Raw genomic sequence first — 21978 nt, forward strand, 5'->3', positions numbered from 1 at the left:
TCCTATGGGACTGAGAATAGGTTTTAATCTATTTTTCATACCCATAAGTTATAAGGGGGGTTGCCCCCCTGACATTTTTTTATGTTTTTGAACAAAATTGTCAATCTTAATTTTATATGATGTAGGAATAAAAAATACATACAACTCTTAATTTACACTTTTCCATCACCAACCCCTATTTGTTAATACCCATCTATATATTTACATCTATAAAATTCTCCTGTCACAGTGTTAGTTGTCATACTCCTCCGAGACCGCTTGATCGATTTTTATGAAATTATATATGTATATTCGGTAGGTCTTAGAATCGGTCGTAATCTATTTTTCATATTCCTGAGTGATAAGGGGAACTCCCCCTAACATTTTGAAATGTTAGGTGGGGATTTACGTACATAACATACTCTACAAGACTACGAGTACATACAATTTAAAAAAATTATGATCAAAATCCATCAACAAGCTCTGGAGATATTAATCGCAGCATATGTTTGAAGAATCAGTTTCATTTTTTGAGTGCACGGATTTTAATAATTCATTTCCACCGACCACAAATCGATTTCGTTAGAACGTTATTTTTAAATCTTTATTAACAACTATGCTGATGTTTAAAGTTTACTCAAACTGTTACATATAAACTATATACCTTCAACTTCGAAATGGCGCTAGCTGGGTTGCTTAATTGTTATAAACAAAGTAGCTGTCAATTAATAAAAAAAAGTGGCTAACTTTGACTGTAATTAACCTAGGCAAAAAGCATTTTTTTGAAAATTCGTATAAAAATACCAGCTTTTCAAATCCCAAAATGGTTTTATTCTACAGTCAATATTAACAAAGTTATTCAAATTGTTTTTGAACTAAAAATGACCCTACTTTAGTAAAATGTTTTCGGAATGATAAAAATGACTTTTTAATGATTTTTTTTAAATACTTTGAAATCATGACTTTTCTTCTTTCATGTGGTTTTCACAGAATTGCTATTACATTACTATTTTCTGAACAATAATATTGCGAAAAAAAAGCTCATTGGGATAAACAAATTGAATAAAATTTAAACTAATTGACGAATCGTCTTAAAAATTTTTGTACATTATATGGACTGTTTGTCTCAACTTTTCGTGCAACATGAAAGTCTTAAGGTCATTTTCACAAAAGTTACAGCAATTTTTTCATTTTCGAAATTTAAGTTTTATTTTACAATTTCTGAAGCAACAAATTATCGAACCAAAATTCAAAAACTACCATTTTAAACCTTGGCACATCTACTACGAGAATAACAGTATAAATCAGATATTTAATTACCCTATTTTTACCCGTAGCGATTTAAACTAAAAAACTGCCATTTTTGACACTTATTTGTTAAGAACTAAATTTCTCGTCCGAACTGTGACGGGCATTTTTGTGTGTATAATGTATTAGGTATATAGTACCCAAAAAACCCATTTGCAACCTGGCTGCTCAAGTGTCCCGAACATGGTATATTTTTGCCTTATTTCCCTGGAGTATATTTCTCTGGACTATGTCTCTATAGGCATCAATTCTACCTCTGTCAAAATCGCTAATATGGTGGTAATTTTGGTGTGATGGTAATGTTAAAACATTTATATTGTTATCATAGCATGCTTTAAATATAGTCATTCTCTTGCTAAAAAATTAAGTTCAAGAAATTTTTCCTTCTGGGTGTAACACTTTTTTAAATTTATTTTTTTTTTATTTCAATAATTCTGATTTGTAGAATGAATCATTTATAGACATCATTGGTCAACGACACGGATTGTCGAAGATAGATATAACTAAAGTAAATCTTATGTATAATTGTTCTGAAAAAACCGACGCCATTGTTAACGATACGAGACAGATTTACGTTGCGAGCGAGGAAGAATATAAAACTTATTTATCACCTGATGATTTATTGTTTTTATGATATAACTATTAAAGTTTAATACAGATTTTGTTTTTCCTTTTTACTCTGGGGTTTATTTTATTTAGCGTATGGCTTAATATATCACAGAATATATTTAGATTTATGCATTATACAATGCATCACAAACAGATGTCCAATTTTTTTATATATTCGATTGACCCTTCGGTTGCCATTACAAAGTCTATAGGATCGCCTGTGTATGCTCTGCGTGGGCAGTCCTGAACAATGTGACTGATCGTCTGTCTTGCAGCGCCGCAGTCACAAGAAGGCGAGAGGAGTTTACCCCATCTGTGGAGGGAGTCGGCGCATCTTCCACAGTTTGTTCGAATTCGATTAAGGGCTGCCCAAATCTTACGGGGACGTTCAAATTCGCCAGGTTTCCCTATGATGTCCGGTAGACTATGGTAATGCGGATCTGTCCTACTTACCCAATCTTCTCTCCGTCGGGTATTTAAGTCAAAGTTGGATTGCTGCAGCGCTTGAGCAGATTGTAGAGGGGGTAACCTGGATCGGAGACGGTTTCCAAGAATATCGGGGATGTCGTTGTGGACTAGAAGCTGGCGACTGTCCATTATTTTGTTATATTCTTTAACCAATGCATGTTCGCGGCGTAGGTTGGGTGGTGCTATATTACTAAGGGTAGGTAGCCACATTGTAGGGGTGGGCTTAATTGTGCCTGTTATCATACGCATAGTACGGTTTAGTTGGGTGTCGACCAGGTGGGTATGCCTGCTATTTAGCCACACTGGAGCACAGTATTCTGCCACCTGATATATCAGGCCAAGAGCAGAGGATCTTAATGTTGATGCTGTGGACCCCCATGTAGTGCCGCAGAGTTTCTGTATTATATTGTTGCGTGTTTTCAATTTTGCTGCTGTTTTCGTCAGGTGTTCTCTGAATGTGAGCGTTCTGTCTAGAGTAACCCCAAGGTATTTCGGATATTTATTGTGTTTTAACAGCTTGTTATTAAAATACACTCGCAATTCTCTGTTTGCCAACTTGTTGTTTAGATGAAAAGCTGATACTTCAGTTTTTGTAGTACTTGGCTGTAGTCTCCATTTCTTAAGGTATTCGCTGAGGATGGATAAGTCATTCGTGAGAGTGATTTCTGTAGTTTCTAAAGATTGGTGGCTTGTTGCAAGGGTCCAGTCGTCAGCATATCCAAACTTCCGAGATTCGGTTTCAGGCATGTCAGCAATATAGAGGCTGAAAAGTAAAGGGGCAAGGGCAGAACCCTGTGGAAGACCATTGTTAAGTTTCATCTGTCTACTCGTCTCCTTTCCCATTATAACCTGGAAGGCTCTGTTGGTCAGCATGTTGTCAATGAGGTTAATTATCTTTCTGCAGGGGATAATGCGGGCCAGTTTATATATTAATCCCTGTCTCCAAACAGTATCATATGCTGCTGTTAGATCTATAAATACTGTTGCTGTCTTTTGTTTCTTTTGAAAACTAGCTTCGATAAAAGTTGTTAATGACAGCACTTGGTCCGTACAGCTTCGATGAGGGCGGAAGCCAGCTTGTTCACTGGGGACATTTTCTAGTATCCTGTGACTAATTCTGTTGAGGAGAAGCTTTTCTAATAGTTTATATACCATGCTGAGTAGAGCTATGGGGCGGTAGTTTGCTGGCTTATCGTTTGATTTGCCCGGTTTCGGAATTGCAATTATCTTTGTTCGCTTAAGTGAGAAAGGAATGTTACCTGACTGAAGTATATCATTAAAGAACATTGCAAGCCACTGTTTCGTGTATGCACCACTGTGTATCAAGAACTCTGGATGGATACCATCAAAGCCAGGTGCTTTACCTGATTTCATTTCTTTCAGCACATGTGTGATTTCAGAAATAAGTATTCTTGCTGAATATTCGGAGGTCGTTCTGTTCATTTGTTTTAATGCCCTTAAGTCTCTTTTCACGTTGGTAGTATGTGTTCGATCTCGTGGAGCTCTGGATAGAGATACTATATGGGAGGCAACCTTGTTAGGAGACATTTTAGACTCTCTGGATTCCAGCTGGTTAGCTCCTCCAATTTTCCGCAACAAGGACCATGCCTGCCGGCTTGATTTTTTGAAGTCAAGGTTTTCGACAGTCTTTATCCATTTTTGGCGTCTAGCTGTATCGATGTTGTGTAAAAGCTCATCGGCTATTTCTCGGTCACCACTTTCGAGAAACTTCGTGTATAAGTCTTCACATGTTTCAGTCCATCCAGGCACATATTCTTTGCGATACCCCCTAGGTATGGTTTTCTTGGCAGTGCTTATTACTGCGCCCACAAACCTCTGATAATGTTTGCTGGTTGGAGGGACCCAGCTCAAGGTCCGGTCTAGTTGTTCAGAGAACTTCTTCCAGTTTGCTTTTCTAAGATTCCACCTGGGTCGAGGATATGATCTAATTATTGGAATTGATATTCCGATGGTGATAAGCACCGGACGATGTTGAGTATGTGGGAAGTCTGCAAGGACACTTCTCGCAGTTGTTAGTGGTCTGTCATTGGTATCTTTTGAGACAAAGCATAGGTCTGGGTTATATTCTTTTCTCCATGCAGCTGATTTAAATGTTCCTCTGTCTTTGGCATCAAAAACTAGATATATGTTTTGCTCTTCGGACCATTCTACTAGTGCCTCCCCATTTTCATCATTCGTGGTGTACTTCCACATTTCGTGGTGGCTGTTGAAGTCGCCGCGATGTATATAGTAGGATGTGGATGAGTCTTTAGCACTTCTGAGTTCCATGTAGTGGCTGGAGGTTTGTATATGTTAACTACGGTAATATCTCCAATCTTGGTGACTACTTCATGTATATTATTTTCATTGGAAGCAGAAAGTAGGAAACCATTTTCTATATTGCAGCGAGTGTAGGTTGCGACGCCGTAATGTTTATCATAGGTGGCTCCCAGTAAATCGTAGCCAGGTATCTTTCCCCTTAAATCAAGCTGGACTTTGTCTTCAGTATGGGTCTCTTGTATGGCAACCAGATCAATGTCGTTATCGTGTAGGATTTTTTGCAACACTTGGCATTTTGCCTGGCTTATGCCCTCGATGTTAAGGTGACAGACTCGGATACACGGTCCGAGATCTCTAGTCAGTTGGTTCTGAGAAGAACCTTTATTTGTTCCCATCGTATGTTTACGTATAGATAAGATTTCTGTTTGTGATCTGTGATGTTGGCAGGATATTGTTTTTGTTTTTCGTTCGTCTGCCGCCAAATTTTTGCTAGTTCATTTAGCGTTACCCAGGGTGCACCACATGGAGGCGAACTAGCATTACACCCCTACTCTGGGGTAATATATACCCACGTGGGGTCTCAAAAAAATTTGTACCCCATAAGTAAGTAAAACAATTGTTTTGGCAAAAATCGAAAACCTGTCAATTTTTATATCTAGGAGTACCAAATTATATGAAGAATTCTTGCAACTTTAACCCTGTGCTAAAGATTGAAACCCCACACAAATTTATAAATAGATAACAATTCTTTTACTTGTCATTTATACATCAACTTGTAAATGTTCAATTGCAAATTTAGCTTTAGTTATTAGGCAATAAGCTAATAACTTTTTTTAGTCGAGAATAACAAATTAGTTTTTCTAAACTAAAATGATTAAAATTATGTGTTTAGAACGCTCCACCAAGTCACTTTAGGGGTACCAAATTATAATAAATAATCATTTCGTTGTGAAGCGAAACAAGAGCCGTCTTATTATCAGGGCCTATTTTACCACTAGGCCAGTGAGGCACCTGTCTCGGGCCCGCATTTAATTGGGGCCCGGAAAGATCATCAAAAAATTTTGATTGCAATAAAACAAGATAAATTTTCAAATTTGTCAACTGTGGTCTTAGAACCACATGAGCCACACTTTGAAAATCTTTCTACGTATCATCCACAGTAGAATCAGAGATAAATGTGAAGAAGACCAGGATGAAACACAATAATTTGGCTTCAGAAATGGAATGGGAACCCGGGTCGCAATCTTTGCACTAAATGTATTATTGCAGAAATGCCGAGATCAAAGGAAAGACGTATTTGCTGTATTTATTGACTATGAGAAGGCCTTTGATCGAGTACAACATCACAAATTAATTAAATTATTAAAGAATTAAGGAGTTGATAGTCAACATGTACGAATCATAGAAAAATTATACTAGCGTCAAACAGCGACAGCTTGCATAAAAAGAAAATCAACAGAAATATGCAAAATACAAAGAGGTGTCAGACAGGGTTGTATACTGACCCCACTGTTATTCAATTTATATTCAGATAGTATATTTAAGAAAGCGCTCCATATTTTGGAATGGAGTGTGAAAGTTAACGGAATTCTGATAAATACAATCAGATATGCAGACGATGGAGTTATTTTAAGTGATGATATGAATAGATTACAACACCTTTTAAATGCCATTGACACAATGGGAAGAGATTTTGGCCTAAACATAAACTGTTCAAAAACAAAATACATGGTATTTAGCCGTTTGGCCCATCAAGATTCACAGTTATATGTTGATTTCATATAATTCAAAGAGTACCCAGTTTTAAATACATATCTTGGTTACCATATTACTGAACAACTAGATCCAGATAAAGAGATAAAATGTAGAATCGAGATAGCCAGCACATTTTTAAAAATGAGGTCATTCTTCTGTAATGATAACTTGCAACTTAAACTTCGAAAGCGCATGATTAAATGTTACATTTGGTCAGTCCTCTTGTATGTTGTCGAAGCATGGACATTAAAAATGTCGACCATTAATCGTTTGGAGGCCTTTGAAATGTGACTGCACAGACGTACACTGAAAATACCATGGACGGCTACATGGACGTGGACAGGAATAAAGAAAGCAGAACAACTATTTAGAATAGCTCGAGACAGACAGTTTCGCCATGTTAATCGCTAACGTCAAGAGGACTTGATAGAGCACTTTAAGAAGAAGAAGAAGGTCTTAGAACAATTAAAAAATTTGATATCAATATTAACTAATTAACTTAATTAATATTATTATTAAATTATATTTAGGGGCCCGAAAATTATGTAGTGCCTCGGGCCTGATTTGAAGTAAAGTAGGTTCTGCTTATTATAGTCAGTTCAGAGAGCGCCAAAAGAGCTTTAACTAGTTTCAACCCTTCTTAGGGTCTCATCATAGAGTGTATATTTGATTCTCTCTGAACCGCTAAAATTCGGGCTGCCGGTATCGGTTCACAACGAAATAACATGATGGTATGGATGCCGTGGCGGCATCTGCTAAAGAAGAATGAAAGTTTTAATTTTAATATTCAATATCAAAAATAAAACTTTATTAGGACTAATCTATTTATATAACTTAAAGTAAAGTAAAAAACTCCCAGGTGCAGTTGGTATAAAATTTAATTAAGAATTAAAATTCTAAAAAATCCAAAAGGATTATACATTCATTGTTCAGAAAACTCCGTGTCCTTGCAAAATAGCCACTACAATGCCAAACACTGGTTGAGTTAAATGAGCGAACTACATAATAAATTTATTTATTGATTTATTTATTACATGAAAATAAGGGCTGGAATGATGGAGACCCATAAGCCCATTTACAAGAAAAATGAAACATTACCTAAATTACAAAAAAAGTTTCGCAAATAAACTATAGACTAGTAGAGTGTGCACAACACTGATCAGCATACTGATCAGTTTACAAACAAATAACCCAGCAAACATACCGACGTGGGTACATTTTGGGTACATTTGTTACCAATATACGTAAATTGCTTACGTGAATTTCACGTGAAAATTTGGTTGGAATGTCACATTGAAAATACGTCTTTAAATTACGTGAATAACTCGTCTTCAATAGACGTGTTATTTACCTTAAATAGCAATAAAATGTTTCGAAAAATTCACGTTGCAAATACGTGTTGATTAACGTATCTTTTATCTGAATTTTTATTTATCTGAAAGATAGGTCCTTGGTTCACGTAAATAATTCGACCTTAATTAAATTATGAAACACGTAATTATTATCCTCATATGATATAAGTAAATAAAACAAGCATAATATAAAGTATTAACATAATGTATTTGTTTAGTAGAATTTAGAGACTTTAAAACATTTGTCTTGTAAAATTATTATACAAGATAATGAACCAAAAATGGTACCGACCTAAAGACACATTAAAAAATTTGCCAACACAAAACACAACACAGGTCACATTTTATCCCTAAGAGGACACTTCGACACTTTCCTGTTTTTTTCTAATGGCAGTTAATCTGGAAAGCTCAACGTAGGTGGCGCTCGTGTAGTTGGAGGTCATGTCAACTTACGTTAATACTTCAAATTTACGTTAATACTTCTATTTCCAAGTAAATATATGGTAAATATTGCATATTTGTTTCGCTGTGTGAATTAAACTTAAGAAAATAAAATCCCTCAATGTTGTGCTGTGCATTTGTGCTCATCGAGAACATCAGGACACAGTTTGCCAAAGATATTCTGATGAGAAAAAAGTGGATTGTAGCAATAGGCAGGGGCGGCTTTACCTATTGTGCAGGGTGTGCGGTGCACACGGGCGCCGGGATGTTGGGGGCGCCGAGCGCCAAAGAGAGGATCATTTACTTTGTTTTTCAACAAAAAATATGCTTTAAAACGATTAATGAAAAAGTACATTGAATTCTACTACACCTTTGGATATTTTAAATTACTTGAATATAAATAAATTACTTTCATTGTTTCCAAATTTGTTCACTGCTCTTAGAATTTACCTCACATTGCCAGTGACAGTAGTGCACAGTGAAAAATCATTTTCTAAATTACACAAAAAGAATTAAAAATTATCTAACGTCACATTGTCTCAAAGTCGATTGAAATTACTAGTAAGTATTGAACATGAAATTAAAATTGAAGTAAGTGATATTATTCAAGATTTTGCTAATGCCAATGCACGAAAAGTGATAATTTGTTAATAAATTATTATTTTTTTAAATAATCACAACGTTCTTCTTTTTTATTTTTCTAACCAATTCCTTCCTAAAAGTACTATTTACTCGTATACTCAAACCTGTCAAATTTCCTCAACCAATTTTTAACCTTACCTTGTAGATAAAAAAGTTCATTTTTAATTAAATATTTTTAACAGATTTGGGTAGGTTATTCTGACGCCGTGAATAACTATTGGCTCCCGGCATCATTTAATATTGCTATATTTGCATCTGGATTTTTGTTTACATTATATAGACAAGGCGAAAACGGCGGGTTCGTTGGAAAAAATATTCCAGTCGATGCCCTGGCGCTCTTTGGTGGACGCGCAGTCAAACAGGAATAGTCGAATAGGTACCTACCTAGTACTAGTACATGGGGTATTAGGTACGCTGATTAGACAAGGCGAAAGCGGCGGGTTCATTGAAAAAAATATTTCCATGAGATTTTTTGCATAATCACATTCGTGAGACATCCCAGAATAAGGTTCAAGAAGCTCACGTGAAAAGTGGTCCAAATTTTTTTTAACAATTTTTTTTAATCAAATTGCAAAAATCAATATTTTTGGTCCAGTCAATTTTTTTTAGGTTTTTTGGACCATTCTGGACAAAAAGGTTTCCTGTAATTTTTCTCTAAAGTTGATCGTTTTCGAGTTATAAGCAATTTAAAATTTGAAAAACGCGAATATTGCCATTTTTAAGACGTAATGATTCAGTTAAAAATTATTATTATGAAAGTCAGAAAGTGAATAAATCAAAGTTTAAAGCTACCCCTACGTGATCCTAGAGAAATTTGTGTCATTAATTTATTACTAAGCTGTTATTTTTAATTATTAATAATGAGCGGTAACATCGTATTGACGCGGCTGTAAATGTGAGTGCGAGTAAGATAGCACCATTGACTGCCGGAATGGCATCTCTCTCGCACTCACCTTTGACGGCCACCTAATACGTGCATGGCGCTCATTATTATTACTTAAAAATAACAGCTTAGTAATAAAATAATGACAAAAATTTCTTCAGGATCTTGTAGGGGGGACTTTAAACTGTGATTTAGTCACTTTCTAACTTTCATATTAATAACTTTTAACCGAGTTATTAAGGTTTGAAAATCGCCATTTTTCGTTTTTTTCTATTTTAAATTGCGTATAACTCTAAAACGATCAACTCTAGATAAAAATTATAAGAGACCTTTTTTGTCCAGAATGGTACAAAAAACCTTAAAAAAATTTGTTCGCGCCAAAAATATTAATTTTTGAAATTAGATTAAAAAAAATTTTTAAAAAAGATTTGGACCACTTTTCACGTGGGCGACTTCTTGAACCTTATTCTGGGATGTCTCACGAATGTGATTATGCAAAAAATCTCATGGGAATATTTTTTCCAACGAACCCGCCGCTTTCGCCTTGTCTAATAAGCGTACCTAATACCCCATATACTAGTACTAGGTAGGTACTTATTCGACTATTCTTGTTTGACTGCGCGTCCACCAAAGGGCGCCAGGGCATCGACTGCACACGGGCGCTACATGGGCTAGAGCCGCCTCTGGCAATAGGGCTTTTCATTCACAGTCATTTGTTTCGAGCTTCTGTCATGTGTCACATAATATTAATTTATCTACGTCGTACGTTATTGGTATGAAACAAACCTTAGAGTAGGGAGAGATTAAATGTCCAGCAAACGACGGCACTGTTGCCAGATTTACCTTTTTCCTTTTAGCGGGAATTTTAAAATTAGTCTAATAATGCCACTTTGGTTTTAAAAGAGAGTTCTGTATTCTTAAATTTATAACCTTACTTTTACAAGTAATTAGGATTATTTTATTTACATGTAAATATTGAAACAAGTATTGTACTGTGTCATAATTTAAAACTCATGTTGCAGTATTTTGAAAAAAAAAATGAAGCTCAAAAGAAATATACAGTACAAATTATTTTTTAATGGGAATGGAAATTTACGATTTCAAAGGTGAAAATGTGTTGGGATAGTATAGATGGACACTTTTTTATTTTAGTATTAAGTGGTTACATAATTATTCAGAATATTAATACAATTACTAGTAATTTGAATTAGTTTTAATATGTATTATAATAGTATTAATTCTCATCATGTATCTGGCTAAATAGCTAAGCGTTAAAGCCGCAAAATAAAAAAAATTGAAAAAAACATTCTTAGTCCTAGCACCTTTACTTTGCCTGGGGGCGAGGAGAGTTAATAAATTCTATTTTCTTATTGCAGTCATTTTGTGACGGCTTAAGAAGTTACATAAATGATGTCTTTAGGCTGTGAAATTTTAACCGTAGAAAGACATCTTTATGACTTGTATTTACACGATATAGGCCTTTTCACTCAGTCATTTGTTTCGAGCTTCTGTCATGTGTTGTCTAATATTAATACATTTATGTCATATGTTATTGATATTGCCCATGATACAAACCAAAGACGTATGACGTAGATATATTAATATTATGTGACACTTGACCGAAGCTCGAAACAAATGATAATTGATGAAAAGCCCTATTCAATATGGCATTTAATTCACAGTCATTTGTTTCGAGCTTGTCATGTGTCACATAATATTAATGTATCTACGTAGTACGTTATTGGTATATACCAATGATACAAACCAAAGACGTATGACGTAGATACATTAATATTATGTGACTCATGACAGAAGCTCGAAACAAATGACAATCGATGAAAAGCCCTATTGGAGTCTGCATATCAGGATCCGGTAATACTATATTATTTATCTATGATCAGGATATGGCTGGGTGTACACAAGTAAACAACACTTTTTTGATTAAAAGGTTTATTTCATTAAATCAATTAATCAATTAATTTCATTAAAACTACATGGATACAATTTAAATAAGATATTTTTTCTATTTAAGGCAATATAATATATATATATATTTTAGTATAACTCTCCTACATTAACAAGCTTTAACACATTCAGTGGCCATGACGTATGGCTTTACGTGACGAAGGTTTTACGGAAGGTACTGACGACACATAAGTTATGTGAGTAGTACTGTGTAACTAAATAAATGATTTAAGTATGTGGTACCAGCTAAGTGGAGCTTGTTTGAGATGGGGACCAAACATGTTAATCTGGTCATGCAGAGACTTATACTATAATATGTTACATCTCATATTGCTCACTATTGTAATGAGTGAGCCTGCATACACAAACTATAATATATTATTATGGTTCTGTGTATGCAGGCTCACTCATTACTACTGTAGTGAACAATATGAGGTGTAATATTATGAGATATACCTATTATATATTATGGTATAGCTCTCCATGAGTACCAAGTTTTAAACTTAACTGATAACAACTAATGGATACCCTTTTATTCAAAATTTTATGAAAATTTTGAATGGTCATATTGGTATTAATTCCACAACCCCTTCCTATAACAATAGGCCTATTGTTGGATGTTATAGTTCTACTGGAAATACTTACTAAAATTGTATGTATCTACATCACTTAGAAGTCTACCCAAAAAGCTATTAATACTCTCTAAACCATCATTAATACATCTTGTATACATAATAGGATTTTTTTCAGAATCAGATATTTTATTAAGATTTACTTACCATGCCCTATCTATGTGCCAGGCACTTAACAGTCTATTAGGAGCAATACCCATTACATTTGACGAGGCATTGTAAAAGGTGTCGCTTATGCCTGATATGAAAACATTTGACTATACATATAATACCAACACAGACATGTATTTAAAAAAATTGGTAAATTAAAGTAGGTATCTTTTCTATTTGAAAATAAGAAAGCAGTACAAAATCCATTCCCAAATTCATCTTTTACTAATACTGTCATAAGTTCAAAGTCATAGGAATTGAGCCCATGAGTTCCATCGATTGCGATAAAGGATTTACCAAACTTAATTAACATTTTCTTTTGGCACAGTATTAAGGAAAATAAGACAAAAATCATAAATGTTAAATTCAGAATGAATATCCATTAGTATGCCCTGTTGTTTGTAAAATAATATTGGACATGAGTCTGTAAGCATTCAACCCAAAAATAAACACTGGTTGCATCATCATTGTACATATACCCATCTTTCAAATCAATGCCATAAGAGAGTTTAATGTTTGTGATATCTTTTCTTGTAAGTAAATCAATTCTTTTTAATTCGCCTCCTATGCTATTATGCTATCCTGAACAGTCTGAAGTTTACTAAAAAAGTAAAATATAGGTATAGGAGAATCAAACACACTAGTTTGAAATTGTAAACTGTAGTAAATATTCATGAGTAATATTTAAAAAGTGGTTTAGTGGTAACATTCTTGTTTTAAATTATATTGTGTATATCGATGGCGGAAAGGCAGGACCTCATAACTGAAAAATTTGTATAAAATGAGTTACTTCGGTTTTCGCTTTAGAATAAGTGTATCAGCAGCTATTAAACAGCTTTTAGAGCTGGGAAAGCCTTTTGGAAGCCTTCCGGAAACTTTCCCAGCTGTAATCGCTGTTTAATAGCTGCCGATACACTTATTCTAAAGCGAAAACTGAAGTAACTCATGCTATAAAATTTTTTCAGTTACGAAGTCCTGCCTTTCCGCCGTCGATATGCAAATATTTTACTTACCTACATTTTTGAAGAAAGTCTCAAAATAAACTTTGAAGAGATATTTATCTGATTTTGGTATTTATGTAAGTGCTCTATATCATCCTCATGCCCGTAATGTGTTTTAAAATAGTTTCAATATTTTTAGATACTATTATTCGACTAGTACACCAAATAAACATTTTGCAGGATCCTTGGGATTTTAAAGCTCTTTCTCTATCTTGTTTTGTAAAATAATTTTTTGAGGATCACATACATATACATTCATAATAAGATGTTCTTGTAGTCTTGTTCTCTTCCTGTGCCATCCATACAGTGCAAATCTAAAAAAACAACATAACAGGTGATTACATGGGCAGTTATACTACTTACAGCTTACTTTGTATCCAATCTATTATCTAGTATTACTCTATTAGTATCTACCTACATAAAACTATCTTTGAAATCTAAATTTTTGATATCAACATCAGCCTTAATACTTAAAAAATAAATAATAATGTGGAAGTTACAGTACCTACCTAAGTTTTTGAATTGAAATTTTATCAACTAATCAACTGGAAAAGACTGCAACATAATGAGTTTGAAATTATGACACAGCTCAATATTTATTGTTTCAAATTACATGTAAATAAAATAATAATAATAATCCTAATCACTTGTAAAAGTAAGGTTAAGATTTTTGACTTAAGAAAACAGAACTGTCAAATTTAAAACCAAACTGCTATAAAATTTTAAAATTCCCGCTAAAAGGAATCTGGCAACATTGCCGTCGTTTGCTGGACATTAATCTCTCCCCTTAAGAGTATGGAAAATTTTTTACCCTCTCCCTGGAGTGACCGCAACGAGAACGAAACTGAAGCCAAAACCAAGTTAGAACCAAACACGAGTGCCGGTGGCGTATCGCGTAGGCCAGAAGAAACTATATAAAACTACATAATTAAATAATATTGCTCGTAGGTTTAGTTCAATTTTCTATTTTTATTAATTACACAATATATTATGCATGGCTTACATAGAAAGATTGAAACAAATAACAGTATTTTAGTATGTTGAACTTTTATACCCACTCAAAATAAAACAGGATTAGGAATTAGGGGATGTGACGAAAGCAAACTTTTTGAATTATTGATTTATGATAGATATCTTTATTTCACATAGGTCGCAAAATTTCGGCTCCAATACTATATTTAAATAGGATTTATTTTTTCGAATTCTGAGAAAAAAGTTACAGGGGTGAAAAACTAAGAGACAATTTAGTGTGATTTTTATTTTCAAAGATCTCATTCAAAAGAAACTTTTTATTTATTCTGAGGGACTTTTAGCCCTCGGTAATAATTTAGTCTTTCATGCTGCGTTTAAATTTTTCAAAAGTATTACTTTTTTCAGTATAGGACTTTTCATTCACAGTCATTTGTTTCGAGCTTCTGTCATGTGTCACATAATATTAATATATTTACGTCATACGTTATTGGTATATAACAATGATACAAACTAGAGACGTATGACGTAGATATATTAATATTATGTGACACATGACAGAAGCTCGAAACAAATGGCAATCGATGAAAAGCCCTATAGGGCTTTTTATTCACAGTCATTTGTTTCGAGCTTCTGTCATGTGTCACATAATATTAATATATCTACGACATACTTTATTGGTATATAACAATAATACAAACCAAAGACGTATGACGTAGATATATTAATATTATGTGACACATGACAGAAGCTCGAAACAAATGACAATCTATGAAAAGCCCTATTGGAAAAAAATGAACACCATGTCAGTGGTAATATTTTCCAAATTGAATATTCGCTATCTTTGTCGTACTACGCACTCAGTCGAACAGAATGTGCTGACAAGACAGCGGCAATTTTAGATATTTGACACGGCTTTAGGAATAATAATAACGTTTGATCCAAAATTATTGTCATCATAGGTGGCTCTCAACGACAGAGATAGATATACAGTGCATGTCTGTTCTTAATTCAGATATACTACTTTCCAGTTTACGTCAACTTTGCAGTGCACGTCAACTTAACAAGAAAAGTTAGGTTATGTAGAGATGTTGGTGGTGGACATATACAGCATCCTGTTTGATTTTATTTATTATTGTTACTTATAATTGTGTTAATTCTTTTTATTTTAGATTAAAGTTCTGTGTTAAAGGCTTTGACTGATTTTTTATGTTTTATAACGTTAATCAAAATTAATTGATAAAAATTCAGATTAAAACAAGACATACGTAATTTTTTGCACGGCTAGCTGTGATCCAATAATTGTGTATCGCTCGTTATCTTGAGTTGTTTATTAAATAATATTGATAGTGTATTGGCTAAAGAATTTAAGACGTGACATTAATAAAAAGTTATTTATTGTTTATTATTTATGGAAGATCCCAAGCAGAGACTACACCAGGATATATATTGTGATATAAGCATTTTGTTGTTAAAGATATTCAAAATTTATCTAAGCGTTCCATAGTAACAATATATTATTAAAAAAATCACTTTTCCTCTTTTCTCGATTAAGTATTATCTTTTATGGCATAGTATATAAATTATTATAATCACTGAATACATAGTTAGTGAAAAATTATCATATTATTTAATTAAATTAATAATTTAAGCGATGATACAAGTAACAGTTATCCAAGAACATTCAAAAGTCATCTCAAGTTAATGGTGACAATGTCATTGTCAAGTAATGTTTATGTACGTATCCATACCAGTGAAAACTTTACTATAGTATTTTTACTACAAAAGCGTTATTACGTAGGTCAAAATTTTTGACGTAAGAGAACTGTCAAAACATTAGAATGTGACTTTGCCATGTTTATAATAATTATAATAAACATGGCAATAATGAAAAGTCACATTCTAATGTTTTGACAGTTCTCTTACGTCAAAAATTTTGACCTACGTAATATCGCTTTTGTAGTAAAAATACTATACATATAATTTGCCGTGTAAAAAAAGAAAAAGTAGAGATAGCCGTAAAATATTTGCGCCTGTGCTCTTAAGAGGAAACAGTAGCGATCAACAGGTAGCAAAAACGCGTTCCAAGATTGCGGCTGTAATTTTGAATATTTTTTCGAGATATTTGGCACACGTGTTCGTAATATAATAAAGAATGGCGGTACAGAGCCCAATTTGAAAAATATATTAATATGTGGAAATTATTCTGTAATTAAGTACAATATTAAAAAAACGAGCCTGTACCGCCATTAAGAAGAACAAAAAAATACACTTTTTTCAAATAAACTTTTTTATCCGATGCCTAGATTTTCTGTCATTTTGGAAGTACTAACATTTTTTATTTCATTAGTAGTTCCAAAATAACACAAAATCTAGACTTCGGATAAAAAAGTTTATTTGAAGAAAGTGTATTTTTTTGTTCTTCTTAATGGCGGTACAGGCTCGTTTTTTAATATTGTATTTAATTACAGAGTAATTTCCACATATTAATATATTTTTCAAATTGGGCTCTGTACCGCCATTCTTTATTATATTACGAATACGTGTACCAAATATCTCGAAAAAATATTCAAAATTACAGCCGCAATCTTGGAACGCGTTTTCGCTACCTGTTGATCGCTACTGTTTCACCTTAAATAATTTTTTTACATATAAACAAAATAAAATCAAGCAATAAAATGTTTAACAACAAAAAAAGTCAATAATATGTAATAACAATATACGCTATTAATTCCATTTTCGAAGTTGCCACAATATATTTTATAATTTCATTTATTTCGTACCGTTTCGTACCTACACCACTGGTAAAATGGTGATTTTTTATGTTACTTTTAATTTTACATGTAAATTTTTCTCATTTTATAACTTAACCATATAATTTTAATTATGTAATAAGGTACATTAAAGTGTTAATGTACCTTATTACAAAAAGCTTGAAAGCTTTGAGATGTGGTGCTACCGCCGTATACTAAGAATAAGTTGGGTGGATAAAATTACAAATGAAGAAGTAATACGCAGAATAAATAACAAGCCAGAAGTTCTACTGAATATAAAAAAGAGAAAACTTGAATACTTAGGCCACCTGATGAGGGGACAAAAGTACACATTCCTACAAAACATAATGCAAGGAAAAATCCAAGGACGAAGAAATCCAGGCCGTAGAAGAATGTCCTGGATGAGAAATTTGAGAGAGTGGTTTGGCTGTACCACTAACGAATTGTTCAAAACAGCAGTAAATAAAATTAGAATCGCTCTAATGATATCCAATCTCCGATAGGAGAGGCACTCAAAGAAGAAGAAGAAAGTGTTAATTTTCAAATTATTAACCATTTAAGAGGCAATATCTAAGAATATAGGAGTATTTATCGAATTTTCATCTACGCACACATAACAGAAATATTTATTTACCTGTAAAATGTAATTCGCACTTATTTCCTGCTGCTGTCGCTTTTACAACCGTAAGCCGAACACATCACCACTATAAAGAGTTAAAAAAATTGCTAGTTTTCACTCAGAAATCGCACAAAAATCAGTAATAAAACAAGTGATGTCAAATCTCAATGAGAACCAACCGTATTAAAATAAGGATTCACTTTCGTTCGAAAAACAGATTGCGTGTTAGATCTCCAGAGAGAGAAAAAATTTTCCATGCTCTAATGGCTCCAGTACACGTTGGGCCAACTAGTTGGCCAATGAGTTGGGCCAATACGTTGGGCCAAGTAAGAACACTGAATACATGGTGATTACACGTTGGTGGAGTTATCAGTCTGCATTCACCTTTCTTAGTGGATAAACAAAAAACAAACTCTGAATATGGATATGGATGTAGAGACTGTAGCAGCTGCCGCAATTAATTTGTACAATGCGTTCAATGCTTATAGAAAAGTGTATCAAACAAGAGTGATTAAAAAACAATGGCGCAAACGACGGTGCTTTTACACCGAAAAAAGTATTCATATTAAAACACAACCTTAAAATTAATACTTATAAACAGTATCAGTATTGTGAGAAGAGAAAACAAATATTTTAAACTCAACGACAACAACGTGTTCAGTGTTCATAACCAAACAGCTGTTTGGCAGATCGCGCAAGTCCCAAAAATCCTTTGATTTGTGCACCAAATACCGACAAGATTCGGTTTGTAGACCAACGCTGACCGCCAATCGCAAACTCATGCCAAGTGGTCCTGTACACGTTGGCCCAACTCCTTGGCCCAACTGATTGGCCCAACGTGTACTAGCCCCATAAGATACAAACCAAAGACGTATGACGTAGATATATTATGTGACACATGACAGAAGCTCGAAACAAATGACAATCGATGAAAAGCCCTATAAGAAGGGGTAAATATGTGCCGAGAATAAATGCACGTATCTGCAATAAACATTTTGCTGAAACAGATTAAGTATTGCCCACAGATTCGACCGTAAAAAATAGAATACTTCACTATAAAATTCAGATCAAAATTTATTATAAACGCACGGATTAAGATATGCAATTTTATATACATTCACACTGTTGCCACATCTACAATCGCTTTTTATGGAGTGAACATGTAAAAAAATTTATATTTGAAGTAATAATATAGAAAAATGTGAAATATTAATTTTAAATATTTCTCAAGTTCTCAATATTTTTAGCATAGATATCGTAACGTATCAGAGGAGTATGTAGAGGTGTATTTCCTACTATAAATACGTTATACAAAGTGAAGTATAATTTAGCGTATAGTTAGAATACCCAAGTAGCAATTTTTCGACGCATTGGTTGTCAGTACAAACAAATGCACTGTATATAACGTTGCCACAGTGGACTTTCAGTTGTTTCGGCCAACGACCCCTAACCCGACTGACATTACGATGTTACAACGTTAAGGCCCGGTCTTTTTACCTCCGAATAAATATTTATTAGGAAGTTTATCCGGCAGATTACATGTAAATCTGTCAAATAAACCTCCGAATAACTTTTATTCGGAGGTGGAAAGACCGGGCCTAAGTAATATCTTTAGTTATATGGGCAACGAAGTTATTACTATTGTGACAACTACATATCACAGTTAAGTTTTTTCAACAATCGCAACTACTTAAAAACGTTATAATGCTAAACTAATTTACGCCCATGGGTTTTCTGGCCGACTAGGTAGTTGTCTCTCACGACCCCAGGGCCTTTACGTATAGTTCTATAGATGTGTGACACATTTACGGCAACTTCAGGAGCAAAAAAAGAATTTACTTTATAACCGTACTTCTTTCTTATTATTTATTTTATATTTTATTTTGCTGGAAATTTTCGATTTATTTAACAACCTGTTGATTTGTTTTTTATTAGCTGGTTTCTCCATTGTCCATTGTTTTATCAGTAGATTTGATAAGCTTAAATTTTTGTATCAGCTTTGCTAGACAGGGTTGCCAGGCCAGTTCTTACTCTTTCAGTACTATATCCGTTGCAAGATAATTTGGCTGAAACTCCGACAAAATATGTACTTTTTGTACATATTTTGTCTGAATTCCATCCGAGTTATCTTGCAGCGGATAGTAGTTTTGCTTTCAAAAAATCAATAGAAATCAGTAGATTCTTTTAGGCCCTGTAAATACAGTAAAATCTGTGTTAACGGTTACCTGTCAAAATCGCCCGGTTTCATAATCAACTTAAAGTAAACATTAAGTAAAGTTCACTTTAAAGTTGACATTTACCCATACCTATATGAATTGTGATAAAGGTAGGTACCAACTTACTTAAAATTTAAAATCCTTAACTGATTATGAAACCGAGCGTTACAATCATTTTGAAAATTCTCCAAACCAATTATATGAAGATTTCCTTATTTAGATCTGGTATTTACCAGTTTCATTTCTCTGTCCATCTATTATCATCATCTACGTCCTGAATCTTATTTTCGGTAATGACATTGGGAAATTGTAACAAAATGTCTGAAAATTAATTTAGAAACGGGGTGAATACTATTAAAAAGCAAATTTTATTTTAGTGATAACAAAATATGGAAATATACCAAACATCTAAAAAAACATTGCCTACTAGATTTTTTTAAATAATATCAAAAATATACCAAAACAGTAGATATCTACTAAATGTGGCAACGCTGTTAAGGAGAATGATGCACTGGTCACATGACCTCTGTCACCCAATGAGAGGGTGCGTTCTAAAGTGGTTGGGATAGTCGGTCCAGGCCGTGTTTGGTCGGCGATTGGACTTCTCGGTTGTCTCATCCGTCTATGGTTGGTAATAAGGTATATTTTAAGTAATATTGGTAATGTTGTTTAATGCACCATTTTGGTTTTTTTGGGATGTAAAGAAAATAAAAACACAAAATATAAAAAATGCAGGCATTTTCTAATACTGGCTTTTATATTAAAATTAGATTTTTTAAATATACATATTTTTTGTTAAAAAGGTGATAAAAAATGAGCGCGTGTGTTTTTTAAAGGTGGAATATCCATATTTGACGGTAATCTGAGATGCGTTTATAAATTTCACATCAGGTAATTTTGTTTAAGTCCTTATTTATGTATTTATACGCTGTGAGCTCGTACGTAGAAGGGATATTTACAAATTCGCGAGCGCCAGTAGTGGCAAGTCTGTAAACGATTACTGGAAATTTGACATAAATGTCAAAGTGATTAATTTAAAATTAAAATTAAAAACATTAATTATAAAAAGTATTAGTTTGTCAAAGCTGTGTTATATATTTTTACCTTAAATATACAATACGTTTTAAATACTGAATTTAAGTTTTTTTAATGTTCCGTAATATCTAATTATAAATTAATATATTAATCTTACCGCCATCTACACGATAATTGTGAAAGTATCCGAAGTACGAAATTCATATTTTATCAATAGAACGTCAAAATGATTAGCAAAATCTTAAAAAAATCGATTATAATTTAATTACTTTTTTGCGTTGTAAATATTAAGCGATAATAATTAAATAATAAATTTAAAAATTACCAGTGAAAGTTGATTAGTAATCCGCCAGGAGCGACACCAGCGAAGCTCACAGCGTATATAAATTTAAATACCTGATATGCTGTCAAAATAGTTTACTTTTTATATAGGTAAAAAAACATAACCAGCCCGACTCTTTGAGCAACCATTGCACGCAGTCACTTTTTATAGTCGCTTCAGTTGTCTTATGCAACGCTTAAGGTTGCCTAGGCAACGTCAAGACAACTCAAAAATCGTCCACCAAATTAGTGCAGAATTGGGTCGTCTTCTAGGCAATAACAACGTTGTAACAAAACGTTGCCACGCGGTAGACAACGTTGTCGCGTCGACAAATTGCTACTTGGGTATGTTCTTTACCTGAATGTCATAACATCAGTATATAGGTATAGTTTTTAAAATATATTAATAAGTGGCCTCATATCAAAGACAAAAAAATTTAGTTAGTAGTGGTTTCTCATTTTTCCTGTTTTTTTCAACGGTGATAATAGTTTCCTTCAAATACGGATGCAAATACGTTATTTTTAGCTTCAAAATTGAATGTTTGTTTCAAAAGCGGACTCCTGTTATGAAGGTTTATT

At 33.4% G+C, this 21978-nt stretch overlaps 2 protein-coding genes and 1 long non-coding RNA gene across 4 annotated transcripts in view; 2 read left to right on the plus strand and 1 right to left on the minus strand.

Moving 5' to 3' along the window:
• LOC126879791 (hatching enzyme 1.2-like) overlaps positions 1 to 1946 on the plus strand; it is a 62435-nt gene extending 60489 nt beyond the window's left edge. Inside the window, exon 4 of the mRNA XM_050643053.1 lies at positions 1733 to 1946. Coding sequence (XP_050499010.1) covers positions 1733 to 1921 — 189 coding nt within the window. The 3' untranslated portion in view covers positions 1922 to 1946. The remainder of the gene's footprint in view (positions 1 to 1732) is intronic.
• Positions 1947 to 11529: 9583 nt separating this feature from the next.
• LOC126879792 (uncharacterized) lies at positions 11530 to 14125 on the minus strand. Of its 2 annotated transcripts, none has more exons than XR_007696269.1 (3): positions 13482 to 13847; positions 12110 to 13065; positions 11530 to 12037 (listed from the first exon to the last, which is right to left on the minus strand). It is a non-coding gene; the product is annotated as an uncharacterized LOC126879792 (long non-coding RNA). The 2 variants fall into 2 exon arrangements; XR_007696268.1 differs by lacking the exon at positions 11530 to 12037 and adding an exon at positions 13975 to 14125 and having other exon boundaries at positions 12620 to 13065; positions 13482 to 13779.
• A 3965-nt stretch (positions 14126 to 18090) lies between these two features.
• LOC126880910 (asparagine synthetase domain-containing protein CG17486) overlaps positions 18091 to 21978 on the plus strand; it is a 28219-nt gene continuing 24331 nt past the window's right edge. The window contains exon 1 of the mRNA XM_050644985.1: positions 18091 to 18153. Within this exon, the coding sequence (XP_050500942.1) occupies positions 18091 to 18153 (63 nt within the window). The remainder of the gene's footprint in view (positions 18154 to 21978) is intronic.

This window comes from Diabrotica virgifera, chromosome 2, assembly GCF_917563875.1.
Source record: "Diabrotica virgifera virgifera chromosome 2, PGI_DIABVI_V3a".
Classification (NCBI taxonomy): Eukaryota; Metazoa; Arthropoda; class Insecta; order Coleoptera; family Chrysomelidae; genus Diabrotica; species Diabrotica virgifera.